The sequence below is a fragment of the Pan troglodytes genome, chromosome 2 (genome assembly GCF_028858775.2).
Source record: "Pan troglodytes isolate AG18354 chromosome 2, NHGRI_mPanTro3-v2.0_pri, whole genome shotgun sequence".
Taxonomy (NCBI): Eukaryota; Metazoa; Chordata; class Mammalia; order Primates; family Hominidae; genus Pan; species Pan troglodytes.
In genome coordinates this window covers 146,467,294-146,482,057 of record NC_086015.1, presented here as the reverse complement: position 1 = coordinate 146,482,057, position 14,764 = coordinate 146,467,294, and the positions used below count along the sequence as shown (strand labels likewise).

Genomic DNA, 14,764 nt, shown 5'->3' with positions numbered 1-14,764 from the left:
CAGAAAACCAAACACCACATGTTCTCACTCATAAGTGGGAGCTGAACAATGGGAACACATGGACCCAGGGAGGGGAACATCACACACTGGGGCCCGTTGAGTGGTGGGGGATTTAGGGAGGGATAGCATTAGGAGAAATACCTAATGTAGATAACGGGTTGATGGATGCAGCAAACCACCATGGCACGTGTATACCTATGTAACCTGCACATTCTGCACATGAATCCCAGAACTTAAAGTGTAATAAAAAAATTTAAAAATCTGATGCCCAACATGAAGACACCCACCTTCTAAGTAAACACCTCACTTGTGTGGAAACATGGATCATTCCTATGGCAGGACCCTAATTGTGTAAGTTCTCACTTGAAATCCTGCTGTGAAACTGTGACATCAGTCATGAAACAATGAGCAGTGCCTCCCTGGTACCTCTATGTGGGGCACTGCTCTGAGAAGAGAAGCAAACCTTCAGGGAAAAACTTGGCAATATTTTTCCTAGGGCTCCAGAAGCCAGAAGAAGAAATGTTATGAACACTGCAGGGCATGTGGAAGGTGTTATATTAGTAAATTGACTTGGGATGGTTGAAATGTATCTCTGAAACCTGTAACTCAAGGGACACAGTGAAAAAATGTTAGCTAACGTTTATAGAATGCTTATTATGTGCCCAGAACTGTGCTAGAAAGTATATCTTCTCCTGTATGAGGCCACTCCTGTTAGTTAGTTCCATTTTTTGTGGTCAAAGAGCTCAGGAAGTTTGCCTACTTGTAGATAATAAGAACAGAGCTATGCTTCAAACTCAGCTTGTCTTTTAACTGCTACAATAAAAAAAAATACAGAAAACTTGGGATTACTTAGAAGTAGCAAGGTGTTCTGAGCTGAACTGTTTCTTCCAACAAAGGCATGTTGAAATCCTAACCCCCAGTACCTCAAATGCAACCTTATTTGCAAATAGGTTCACTTATAGATGTAGTTAAGACAAGGTCGTGCTGGAATAGGGCGGGCCCCTAAGCTGACATCACTGGTTTGCTTGTAAGAAGATGATCATGTCAAGACATAGAACACCCTGTGAAGACAGAAGTAGAGCTTGGAGCGATGCATCTACCAGCCAGGGAACACCAAAGATTGCTGGCCTCAGAGCCTTCAGAAATATTGGATTTAGCCTCTAGAACTGAGACAATAAATTTGCAGTTTTAAGTCACTCAGTTTGTGTACTTTGTTATGGCAGCCCTATGAAACTAATAGACAAAATAATTACAATCTCCAAATAATTACCAAACCAGATCTAACACAGCATCTAGCATCTCCTTAGTAATGAGAAAAATCTAGGCATAAAGCTTTGAAGACTTTGGCTCAAACTGAGCAGCAGTCACAGCAGCTAGACCCCTAGCCCTTTGCGTTTTGTGTTTGCCGTCTCCCTCCCCATGTAAGCACTGAAGGTAGTTTCCTCTTTGACTTAGTGCTCTGAGAATCTGAACCTGTGGGGCCTACGCTGCAGTTGCTGGTGCAGACATAATGGTTCCTATCTTTTCGGAGGCAGGAGATGATTATGCATCTCCCTGGGATCCTTGCCCATGAGTTCATGTCCTCTGCACGGACATGGATGAAGCTGGATACCATCATTCTCAGGCACACACTCCATTTTGGGAGCCAAGTGGGGGACCCAGCCCCAGGGAGTATGGGATGAGCTGCCACCCTTATCTTAAGTGTGAGCTCTGGGGTAGCTAGCTAAAACTCTAGTGCTTATAGGACTACATCCAGTCAGTGTTGGGAGCAGAAATCAAGTGGAAATTTTTCCCCAAACCAGAGAGAAGACTTGGAACGGAGGAGCACAGTTGCTTCTCAGAGTTCATTTCTCCAACAAATTGTCAGGGAAGTGACCTTCAAAGGCCTGTTGTCAAAGTCACCACAAGCTAACAGAGGGCATCTAGGTCTGGTGGCACTTCCTCTAACCAGAAAGCCACTAAAAGCCAAGGCTCACTCTATGCAAGTGGCAGCAGCATTCTTCTCCAGAAATGTTTTCTTTCAAAACAACTTGAGCCAAATGTAACACTATCCATATGGCACAAATGGATTTTATCTGTATCTGGTAGGTGGCAAAGATTCCTGGAAATCTTTTGATCTGTGTGCCCAAAGGGAAAAGGTATAAAGACCTAATAGTGGTAAAATTTATATTGTTATCATGGCACTATGCAGCTCATAGATGCAACACTTCCAAACTCAGAGCCTTTCAGACCAGATACCATTCTGCTCCAGTGGTTTTCAGAGCATTGTTGAAATGCAGATTACTAGGTCCTGCCCAAGGATATTAGCTTCAAGGCCCCAGGAATGGTATTTTAACAAGCACAAGAGGAAATTCTGATGCAGATGGTCAGGAGACTACACTTAGGGAAACACTGGGTTTCGACTTTCTTCTGTATTAAGATCCAAGGATATAGATCAGATGAACTCTCAGGTTTCCTCCAGCCTCATGATTCCAGTATGGCCCCTTGTTTATCTTGTGTCCATTTGCCCTACTTGAGCTGGTTGCTTTGGTATCCTAGAACAACTTTCTTTCCTTTAACTTTTCCAACCAACTCCACTGCCCTTTCTCTGTCCCTTGATTGCCTGGCTGGCTCTGAGGAGCCAAATAGAGTTATCTTAACATTTGATAGGTAGATGCTATAGATATCATTGCTAAAACCAACTCCCAATACAACTAAGATACTAAGCATACCACTTTATCAGCCTTTAATCTGCCCTCATTATTAATACTTAATCATCCCTGACCAGAGTTTCCTAACTCAGGTCTCTAGGGGGTTATGGATGGGTTTCAAGACATCTGAAAACTCTCTGAAATGTCATGTGAAATTGTATGCAAATAACATGCATGTAGGCAGTTTTTTGGAGGTTTTTTTTTTTAGACAAAACTCTACAGCCAGGGAAGGTTAAGAACCATGGTTTCAGATATCATCTGACTCACCTGGTTGTGATATAGGAAGTTCATTTTGATAATTCTAAGCTACACTGTTTGACTCACGGACAGTTCCTAGTCAGCTTAAGCAGCCCCTACAGAAAACAATATCAAAATCTAACTAGATCATGTTTCTCCTATTCCTTGGTAATATGCTAGACACTTTACTAATCAACAAAGATAGAAGATCAGATAAAATGCAGTTCCTAGAAGATGGCACTGACATCACAAGCATAGCCTTTCAATCCCTCCAAATCCCTACATAGAAACAGACAGAACAATTAAATAACAAAACCAAAAACCCAGAGACACATTTACAGCAAATCTAAAATTACAAGTGGGCAGAGACAAACCAACAATACCACAAGTATATGCAGCAGGAAAAAGGAAGCAATGGAGTAGCATCGGATGGACCTGAAGACAGGAGAACCTCTAATTAGTCAACGGTATTCCCTGAAAAGTATAGTTGGAGTGTTTTTGAAAACATCCTTAGAACTGGAGTTGGGGCTATCACATTCTCTAACAGTAGTAACTAGATGGTCTCAGTAAGGTAGACAGAGGCTGGAGTCGTCAAGGCCCCTGAGAGCTTTCAAAACGGATCCACATGGGCTCCCTCCTAGTACAGGGCCCTATACTGAGAAGAAACTGCCTGGAGGAATTAGAATTGAGCAGGATAGGGTCAGTAGAGACAAGGGAAAGACAGACTAGGTCTAGATCAGCTGGGGAGGGAAACAGCAGGAAAGCTCATCATGCAAACCGCCATACTTCACACTGTGAAAAAACAACCGAAGAGAGAACTCTGAAGCTTAGAAAGTTTTCTAAATCCTGCCTTATTCTCTTAGGAAAATGAATTTCACGTAAAAGTGAACAATAGAAACGAATAGAGGTCAGTTCCTATAACAGAGCTATTATAAGAAAAATGAGGGTGTGGAATAGAATAATGTTCCTACAAACAATGAAAACATGCCAGAAAGACATGCTCATAAAACAAATCAAAATTATAACATATTACATCAAACAAGTTAAGAGACTAAGAAAATGATACAAGACATGAAAGAATTAGAAAAACAAACTCTAGAAATAGAAAAAATCATTTAATAAATCAAGTCTAAATTAGAAGGAATACCAAAGTGAATAAACACAATTGATAATATCTTAAGAGAAATACCAGGTGAAGGGGAAGAAAAAAATCAGAAATAAAAATAATTCAAGAGAAAGTGACACATATTGAAGATTAAGAAATTGAACATCTAGAGAACAGGAGTCCCTAAAGAAGAAACGCAAAGCAAGGAAATAGAATGCTCCTAAAAACGATCTTGAAATAACACCCTTGGAACTATACATTGAAAGAGCACACAATGTACCTGAGACATCAACCTAGAACAACCAACATTAGATAAGTTTTAACAAAATTAATGAACTTTAAAGAAAAAGTCCTTTGGGCATCTTGGGGGGCAGGGGGAAGCATGTGATTTGTGGTAGAAAGAAAGTTTCCACAAGTTCATTAAACTTTTCAGGAACAACTTTGCATGTCAAAAGAAATAAAATACATTTAATGTGCTCAAAGTATAAGCCAATGCTTTTATTTCCAGCAAAATGACTTTCAAAATAGGCACAAACTATTATCAACATACAAGACCTCAGAATATTGTTCCCATGAACCCTTGCTGAGAACTCTACTGAAGAACAAGCTTCAGACAATCAAGGTGACTAGAGAGAAATTGACAAAAGGCCTGGAGGTAGGCATGAGATCAGCAGTCACCTGATCATTTAGCTAGGACTAAATGATAGTTAAGAGGGAAACAATATAGTCTGTAATGGCTATATGTCCAGACAATATAAATATATGACAACCATCTATAGTTATACTGCAGGAGTTTTGTAAATGGGAGGTCAGAATGCAAGGATATGGCAAAAATATTTTAATGTTTTAGGTAATTATTATGGTGGCATTATCAGTATTATTCTGAGATTGTTGTGTCTGTAATCTAGGAGAAAGCAAATGAATCATTGTGGAATATTCTCATTTGATTCTTTGTGTCCTTGAAAAACAGAAATATTTGAATTGGAAATATCCATAAGAACTCATGAGATCTATAACCAGTGGCATGGTGAAGCCAGTTCACACCAACACTTTTTTCAACTCCAGAGTCAGTAACTTTGTGTCAATAGCTTGAAATTAGCCATGGTGGGAGTATTTATACACCATGGAAATTGGGAAATGCTACAAATCCAGCCTTTCTTCCCCAACAGAGAGTCAATTGTTAAACCATTTGCCAGCACCCCACAGTATATAGCAATCTTTAGTGTCCAGATCTTAGTAAGAATAGAAGGGAATAGAAAAGCCATCTGTTTACACATTTCTTGATCTGTAAAATGGGATTATAGTACCCAATTACAAGTGTAAAGAGAAAATAAGACATATGGAAATGCTATATAAATGAAAGGGTGTAGGGTAGAGTATTCCTGAAAATCCTATATGGAGATAAATGTGCTTTCCTTCTTCTCACAGCTGTGTGCTGACAAGCATTTTACCCTTATAACAAGACCATTTATCAAGTCTATAAACACTTGCAAATGCTCCCAGTAGGCAAAAAGTCTTCTTCCACAAGCTGAGATATGATCATTTGTTAATCCACTCCCAAGTATAACATTGAGTATTCATTTTGTTGAGTCAAGTATCTATCCCAGCCCTTAGACAAGATGCAACAACTGGCAGAGACCATTATATAGGTCTGGGTTCAGAGACAAATGGGATTATGGCTTACCTTATACCTGCCCTCACCCTAAAAATGATGGCTTATGGACATAGGGAGACAAAAAGAACATTGTCTACTATTTAAGATTTGAATCTCATATGGGAGGGCAATACTCCAGAGAATTCCAAATTCACTTGATCAGTCACCTGGGATGATTGCTGAAAATTCAGTGTCTTCGTTTACTTCCCAGATCTGCTGAATCAGAATCTCCAAGAGAGGTCTTTAAAATCTGAATTTTTAACAAACGTTCTAGATGATTTTCATGATGAGGCAAGTTCAGAGAAAAATAGAACACAGCTCCACAGGGTTCTAAAAGTAAAGATTTTTAAAGAGGGCCCAAGATAAGTGATGTCTTAGTCTACTTGGGCTGCCATAACAAAATACCATAGATTGGGTGGTTTAAACAACAGAAATTTTCTCAGTTTTGGAGGCTGAAAGAATAGAGTGGTCAGGTCTTGGTGAGGGCTGTCTTCCTGGCTTGCAGATGGCTGCCTTCTTGCTATGGTCTCACATGACCTCTTCTTTGTGGAAGGTGGGAAGAGGGAGAGAGAGAACAAACTCCCTGGCATCTCTTCTTATAAGGGTATTAATTCCATCATAAGGGCCCCACCCTGATTAGCTCCCAAAGGCCCCATCTCCAAATATCACACTGGGGCTAGGGCTTCAACATAACCCTAGCTATGTTAGAAGGTGGGGGGATGCAGACATTCAGTCCACGTAGGTGCAATGGAGTTTAGTCCTTCAAAGGAGCAGGTGCTCATTTGTGGAGCTGGATCGTTGGGGTTTTTGCTTCTCACTGACCTATGCAAAGCCACATCATACAAGCCATAGGCTTAAGCTGTGTACCCATTGGTTTTAGCAACATACAATGGACAAAACATGATGATTTAAAGTAAACAACAACAAAATATCAATCAATGTCACCAGGTATTTTGGATGTTATTCAGTTAAACACCAAATTTAGCTCTGGACCTGCTGTTAGCCCAGACCAAAGGAGAAAATGCACTTGCTAACTGTCTTTCCTATTTCACGCAAGTTAAATTCTGGGGAGAGTTCCAGCTTTTACTTATGTCTCCTGAACCATACTGCTATTCTCAAACTTATGCCCTTTAAAGATGAGAAAAGTCATTGTTTTTCCCCCAGAGCTGAACATTTTTTGTCTCAATGCATTTCTAGCTTATTAGAGAAGCAAAACTAGTCATATTAAAAATGCCCAATGGGGAACCTCCCTCCCCCATTCTGGAAGCTGATGAGAAAAATAACACATTTTGCAAAATCTGCAGTTGGGTTTTTTTTAACAGATAGAAGAGTTTTCTTACCTTTTAATAATTCAGGTAACCCTGGAGATCCAGCCACTTTCCAGACATTGCTCAGCAATGAAGAACTCAGGAAGTCCCCAATTCCAAATTGGTTATCCAATTAGGCAAGTCCTGTTACTCAGTGTCTTCATAACAGAAGAAGGATAGCTCAGTGTGGTAGAAGAGCCCCTGAATTCAGGCCTAGCTCTGCTGTAAACTAATCAGCAGTTTCCATTGAACAATTTATTTACCTTCTCTGAGCCTGTTGCCTTCATTAATTCAACTACTATTTCGTAAGTATCTAAGAAGCGCCACACTGTATCCAGGTGAAGGGGACTGCCTTCATGAGACCACAGTTTCGAGAAAAGGGAATTTTCTATTCTGTAATGTAATGGTTCCTTTCCTTGTATGGGTGCCTTGTCTCTGTTCCTCACTAGCTTGGCACATGAAACAAAAACCTGTGAGTGTATGATGGAACAAATGAATGAGTGAGTGAAAGAAAACGGTTTTTTAAATCACCTTATTTTATGCCACTACCACTCTTCCTAAGGTCCCCTCCGCCTGATAACTCAGGCCCAAGTAGTCCAACTTTGATTTCCCCTTTCTTAGGTTTCTAGCTCTCAGAAAACTCATTTGTTGGCTGTAATCTGCCCCTTCATTCTTCCCTGGCACCGTTCCTCTGAATCTACTTCCATCTCTCATACACCCCTGAATATTTTCCTATATTCTAAATCCAAACATCCATTGTGCACATAATATATAGCAAGCACTGGGCAAACCAAGATGCTGGAGAGCAGACTCTGCTCCACATTTGATATGGCTGCAGACCGCACTCTGTGTATCCCATTCACAGCCACAGAGAGTATACCTCAGTTGACTCACAGCTACTTGGATACCAGGACAGGCAAAATGATGCCACGTAATTCCCAGGAGAGTCTTACATCAACTAATTCTACCCACCTCTCACTCACCACCTCATGCTAGCCCCCTGAACAATAAAGTTTAACAAAAATAGCTGTTTAGGGGTATAGAACCACCTTAAAATTTCCATCCACTTAGTAGTCCATGAATCTGGGTGCTACACCAAATGACTGGAGCACAAAGCTCTTATCTCTACCTTCAGTATCGTTTTCCCATCATTATCAAACAATGAGACACCAGTTTCTCCAGAAAACATTACTCAGACAGTTTTTTAAGTAAGTGGCATTTTTATAGCATATCAAGGTTTAAAACCATTTCTACATATGTTATTTCAGTCAATATTCACAACAAAGCCTGAGGCTCAGAGGATAAGTGACTAGGCCATATGGTCAGTAAAGTGGCAGGGCTGGCATTTATGCCTGGGTCTGAGTCAAAATCCTGGAGCCTGCACAGAGGGAGCCAAGTGATACTGTTTGGTTTAGTCCTCATACTCACTAAAAGCTACACATTTAGCCTTTAAGCATTTACTCCAATAGCATTATATAGTAGTACCCCCTTATCTGCTGGGGATATGTTCCCTGACCCCCATGGATGCCTGAAACCTCACATATGCTAAACTCTGTATACACTATGCTTTTTCGATCTGATAACCACAATGGCTACTAAGTGACTAGGGGCCAAGTAGTGTAGACAGTATGTGTATGCTGCACAAAGGGATGATTCATGTCCCATGTGGGATGGAATGGACAGTGCGAGATATCACTCAACTCAGAATGGCACACGATTTAAAACTTGTGAATTATTTCTGGATTTTCCATTTAATTTTTTTGGACTGTGGTTGACCATGGGTAACTAAAACCATAAAAAGTTAAACCATAAATAAAGGAGCACTACTATGCATAGATTTAAAGAGATAATAACCTCATCAGGATTTTTTAAGGGTGTTCATTACACAATCCTAAACTTATATTTTACTTTTGTAACATTATTTTGGCTTTTTCAGTATGCTGAGCCTCTCAGCAGAAGTTGCTCAGGCCTCTTTCAAGCTCAGAGCCTTGACAAACTTTTTTTTTTTTCTTTTAACATGACATCACTAAAAATGTTGCTTACTTGCTGTCACTTTTCCATCCTTCCACCTGGAAATAAAATTGGCTGGATTTTTTTAAATTTGTACTCCAGTTGTACATATATCTTGTCCACCTCACCTCCATAAAGACATTTTTATTGACCCATACCTACTATAAACCCTAGAAAGATCACGTACCCCAGCCTGAGTCTGCAGCTCCCCAGCAGGGGCGAGATCTTGTGCTTTGCTCTCCAGAAAACCCAGCTGGTTGCAAACCCTGACCCTGCCCTGAGAATTGTCTTCTAGGGGTGATATTGGAGGATTCAAATAGCAGAGGGAGCCTTTGGATTATTTAAAATTATATCTCTAGGCCTCAATTCCTTCATACGTAAAATGAAAGAAATAACACTAATGAAAATTAAAAGAACATCAAGAGCTTTTCAGATTTGTAGATATATTTACAAGATATTACACCAAATACCAGGCTCTGAACTTTAATATCTTCACCTAACTGGGCACAACAGCTGCCCATCTGAAAGGAGGGATCAACTTTTCTATTTGCAATTGGAATTGCAGGCCCTCCTAACATCTTCCCAGTCACTCTCCTCACATCATAACAAGGCTTCGTTCAGGTGCATGGCCTGCTTTGGTGACAAATACATCAAGCCAAAAGTACCAGATTCTTTAGCCTCCACTGGGCTGCATCTTCCCTCTATGCCCACATGCTCAGGGCATCATGAGAATGGCATGTGAATTATCCAGCTATGGATGGACTCCACTAGAGGCATCTCCAAGATCATCTCATGCCCTGAGTGCCTGAGCACAGCTGCGGATCTTCATGATCCAACCAATGATAACTCCTCTCCATTTTTTCCCTTTCCCTATTTACTATAGCTTTTTGGAAAGTTGATGAAGTGAAATATTCTCCAGCACAGGAAGTAATATAAAGCTTAAAAGTCATTTCTGACGGAATGCTGAAATAATTCCACTGCTTTCCTTTGAGCAAAAAAACTAAAATAAGGCAACCTGAGGCAGCTCTGGGGATTTCATTATTGATAGATTGGAGGAAACAATGGCTTTAGATGAACAAGTTTTTCTCTTGTTAGAGCACTTTGGAATGAAGAGATGAGAAAGACAGGTGCTAGACAACAGAATAAACCCAGCACCAACTTATTTACATAATTTTGTATAGAAATCCATTGATGTATGAAGTTTAAAGTGACTGTTGAATAGTGAAAAAGTAAGTATTTTGGAAAACAATCTATGTTCACTACCTAGCTCTAAAATAACTGAACATTTTATAAAATAACTCTTGCATCTTTGTAAAACTTACTGGCACTTTAAGCTATGCGTGTGTACAGTTTTAAGAAAATACAATCTTTTATGTTATCCTTTAAGGTAATTCTTAAGAATGCATTCTCTAAGCAAATGAGACATCGAGTTGGGGATAGGATGGGAAGAGCACATTTACACTTCTGATGCAGCATGGGCCATCCACCATTTCTTCATGATTAAAGGCTATCAGGAAGGCTGGAAAAGTATGTGTAACAAAGATTATAAACAGCAATTTTTGCAGGGCAAATTTCTTCCTAAGTGAGGGAGTAGGGGATTTAAAGGCAAACGTAGCTGTCTCAGCATACAAAGGTTTGTGCAGCGTAAGATTCCTAAATCCTAACTCCCTGTTGACAAGTATTCCTTAACAGGCCTCCCAGGTATCTGAAACCAATTTTAACCCACTCTGGTCCTCCGCTGACTACAACATTACCTGAATGGTGTGGTCCGATTTCCAGGCTGCTTACCAGTCCTCAAGCCTATGGGGTAAGTAAATCTCAGGCCTCTAGGGTGAGGGAATATCCCTTGTGGGACAGACTTGGTGAATATCGATGAGCCCAGGAACCTCAAAAAGCCTGCTACTTGCAGGATTGAGGAGGAAGCTTTTTTTATTATTTTTTTTTTTTGAGACGGAGTCTTACTCTGTTGCCCAGGCTGGAGTACAGTGGCGTGATCTCAGCTCACTGCAAGTTCCGCCTCCCGGGTTCATGCCATTCTCCTGCCTTGGCCTCCCGAGTAGCTGGGACTACAGGTGCCTGCCACCACACCCAGCTAATTTTTTGTACTTTTAGTAGAGACAGGGTTTCACCATTTTACCCAGGATGGTCTCAATCTCCTGACCTCGTGATCCACCTGCCTCGACCTCCCGAAGTGCTGGGATTACAGGCATGAGCCACCGCGCCCGGCCTGAGGAGGAAGCATTTTTTAAAACTTCACTGCACTAGGAAGCATTTCTCTTGTCAATTGTTGCTGATGTTGGCTTATTCTTTTTTATTGTTACCAATATTTTTAACCATAAAATGACCTTAGAAAATGTAAAAGAAGCATCCTCACAAACTGCTGTGTTTTGAGGTTTTGAATATTAGGCCTGTGATTTATGGCTCAAGGGAGTGGAATGAAAAATGCTGAGAGGCACTTAGAATCATTACTAACAAATCAGAGGTCAGGTAATTGGAGAAGAGCACAGTCTTAGGTTTGCAAGTGCCCTTAGAAGTGTCCAGCTGGCTAGCCCTGTGCACAGACAAAAACTCATCTCAGGTGTGTTCAGGGCACAGAAGCCTAAGGCAGTGGTTCTCAAACAGTAGTCTCCAAACCAGCAGCCTCACTTGGGAACTTGCTAGAAATTCACACTCTCAGGCCCCGCCTCAGAAACCCTGAGCTTGAACAATGATCTGTATTTTAACAAGTCCTCCATGTGATCCTGGGACAGGCGAAAGTTGGAAACCACTGCCCTAAAAATTCCCCGGCAAGGGCCCATTCTACAAGTAGTTTAGTATGGCCTTCCCAAAGCCAGTGGAGGAAGAGTTGGGATCTTAATTCTTTCAAGGGAACCTCTGTATGGAAAAAATTATTATTAGCCAGATCCAGTTAGCTTCTGGCATTATCCGACTTCCAGCCATTTCTAGACTTGTGATACTCATCCCAAGAAATATGCTGAGAAGACACACTTTTAAGGTAAAATGTAACAGGAGGCCAGGCGTGGTGGCTGACGCCTGTAATCCCAGCACTTTGGGAGACCAAAGTGAATGGATCACTTGCAGTCAGGAGTTCAAGACCAGCCTGACCAACATGGCAAAACCCCATCTCTACTAAAAATACAAAAATTAGCCAGATGTGATGGTGGCACATGCCTGTAATCCCAGCTACTCGCGAGGCTGAAGCAGGGGAATCACTTGAACCCCAGAGACCAGAGGTTGAAGTAAGCTGAGATCGCAACACTGCACTCTAGGCTGGATGACAGAGTGAGACTCTGTCTCAAAAAAAAAAAAGTAGCAATAACTGTGTTTCAAGGATTTTTTGATAGGCAGGAATGTTACAAAACCAACATGAGAATCTTCCCCTATTCTGAGATCATAGGATTATGCTAACTCCTAATTCCTGTCAACCCTAGTTAATACCAGTGGTGGAAACATCCTTAACCCAAAGAGGAAATGAAAGTACCATGCTCTTTAACACCTCTTACCTCAGACTTAGAGACCCCTTATGGCTGTACAGCATCAGATATTCAATGCTGACTCAGGGAAAGGCTGTACCATGCCTGCAGCAGAAACATCAGCCAAGGCCAGACAGGGCAGTTACAGAAAGGAAAACATGCATTCTGTTTAAAAAAAAAAAAAAAAATTGTAGGACTGCTATTGTTTTCTGCCTTCATCATGAAGTGACACCTCTCTCTCTTTTCCCAACCAGGAACAGCTGAAAGAGGATGATGTGGAATGCATTGTAAACCAGGATGAACTAGCCATAAATTACCAGGAGCAAGCCTCCTCACCCTGCAGTCCTCCTGCAAGGCTAGGTCTGGACCAGAAAGCTTCACCCCAGACGCCAGGCAAGGAAAACATTTATGAGGGAGACCTCGGCCTGGGAGGCTATGAACTCAAGCTTGAGCAAACTTTGGGTCAATCCCAGTTGAATTAATTGGCATGAAGAGTACAGATGTAATCACAAGTAATGCAAGACTCACTGAGGAATACAAGCCAAGCTGATGAGGCAGTACAGGGGAGAGGCTGAAAAACATATTAAGAGCATAAATTGGAGAGAATCAAAGCCTTGTCACATGGATCCTCTGGTGCCTGAAGAAATGAGATTTTATTATCCCTCTCTATTATGCAAATGAATTTAGTTTTTTGACAGCAGCCATTCTGATTACTGGATTGACTGGGGTGGGGATGGGGGTATCAGGAGTCTAGCTGCTGGAGGATGGGACAGCTGTGCTGGGTCTTCAGGGCATTTCTGCTGCGAATGCGGCTCTCCAGGCCCTTCACTTCTATTCTGGATTTTATTCCCTCCATTAGGGAGAGTTTAAAAGTAAGAAAAGAAAGCTTCTGAGAGTAAACATTTTGCTCCTAAGCTGAAGGGAATGCACAGCTATTTAGTAAGTGATAAGTTTCTTATTTTGAGGACTTGACTCCCATTTGCTCTCAGTGACCCCAGGGCAGAGCCCAGAGAAGTGTTCCGTACCCACTGCTGATGGTTTCCCAGAGCCCACACTGAGTTGAAGAACCTATTGTTCTTGCTGGCATCCTTCTTATGCTACTTCTCCCATCGCTCGAAGGGGTTGCCTATGGCTGGGTGTGCCCTGCCCTAAATGCAGCACCACTTTCAAGCTTAGTAGGACCATTCCAAGAAAACCAGGTTTCTTCTCCCCATACCACGTTGTGCCTGAAGAACAAGACTTCCCGTCCTTGCCTGCATGTGAGTCACTTCTTGGCTGTGCAGCAGGTCCCCCCCTCCCCGCGATATGCTGGAGGGTAGGATTCTGCAGCCTGTGTTGCTCTCTACCTGGCAGCAGACTGTGCAGGAGCCCCAACCTGTCCTCCAATTCCAGCATTCACAGCTGATGAGCAGTGCAGGAGCAGGGCGAGAGGAACAGAGCCAATGATGTGTGGGTTACACTGAGGAGCCAAGGACAGGGCCTCAGGTCTCCCCCTTACAAGGTGTGGCTCATGGCCTGCATTCCAGAGACCAACATGGTAGCTTTTAATTCAGCTGCATGACCTGTGCCTTTTAAGCCATAAAGATACCTCAAGCCTAGCACCTCTTGAAATCCAGATGTTCATATTAGACTCGAAAAAATAGGCTCCAGGCCTAGGTGCCCAGGCTATGATGAGTCTGCTTTTGAAGGAGGTAGGGAATGACATCTTCCTTGGACCCAAAGCTTAAAAGAAATGTATGCTTTGCTGACCACTGTTAGGCCTTAAACATTCACTGTGGTGGTATCAGGCACACTGCTATGTGCATCAATTTTTTTGCTTTCCAAACAGAATCTCTGGGGCACAAGTTGTTTTATACTCAAGCTAAGTATAACTTTGTCATTTCAGGTAAATATGACAAGTGGTGGAGCATGAAGTTTTCTAATTTGACTTAATCCTAATAAATTTTTGTTACAAAGTATGATTGTGTTTGGCTAATGCTTTATTTAAAGTCATTTTCTCTTTCCAGGTGATTTGGTGGTTCTAAGCTCTTGTACTCAGAGTGCCAGGTGAAGCGGGCACTGAAAGCTAATGTATGGGAGATGCAGGGATCCTGTGGGCCAGAAACAGCTAACAGACTAGCAAGGCAAGTCACTGAAGGAATGAAGAGAGCAGGGATGGACTGGGGAGGCATCCCAGAGAAGGGAAACCTGAGTCAAGCAGAGGGGCACAGATGCCGCCTTTCCCACTAGGGATGACCAGGGTTCACAAAAGCTACAAAAATAGGGGAAGGAGATAGATACTAGAGGAG

General features: G+C 41.8%; 1 protein-coding gene across 1 annotated transcript in view; it reads left to right on the top strand.

Moving 5' to 3' along the window:
* SLC9A9 (solute carrier family 9 member A9) overlaps positions 1 to 14,434 on the top strand; it is a 582,779-nt gene extending 568,345 nt beyond the window's left edge. The window contains exons 15-16 of the mRNA XM_001162912.4: positions 10,705 to 10,810; positions 12,731 to 14,434. Coding sequence (XP_001162912.2) covers positions 10,705 to 10,810; positions 12,731 to 12,958 — 334 coding nt within the window. The 3' untranslated portion in view covers positions 12,959 to 14,434. The remainder of the gene's footprint in view (positions 1 to 10,704; positions 10,811 to 12,730) is intronic.
* The last annotated feature ends 330 nt before the right edge of the window (positions 14,435 to 14,764 follow it).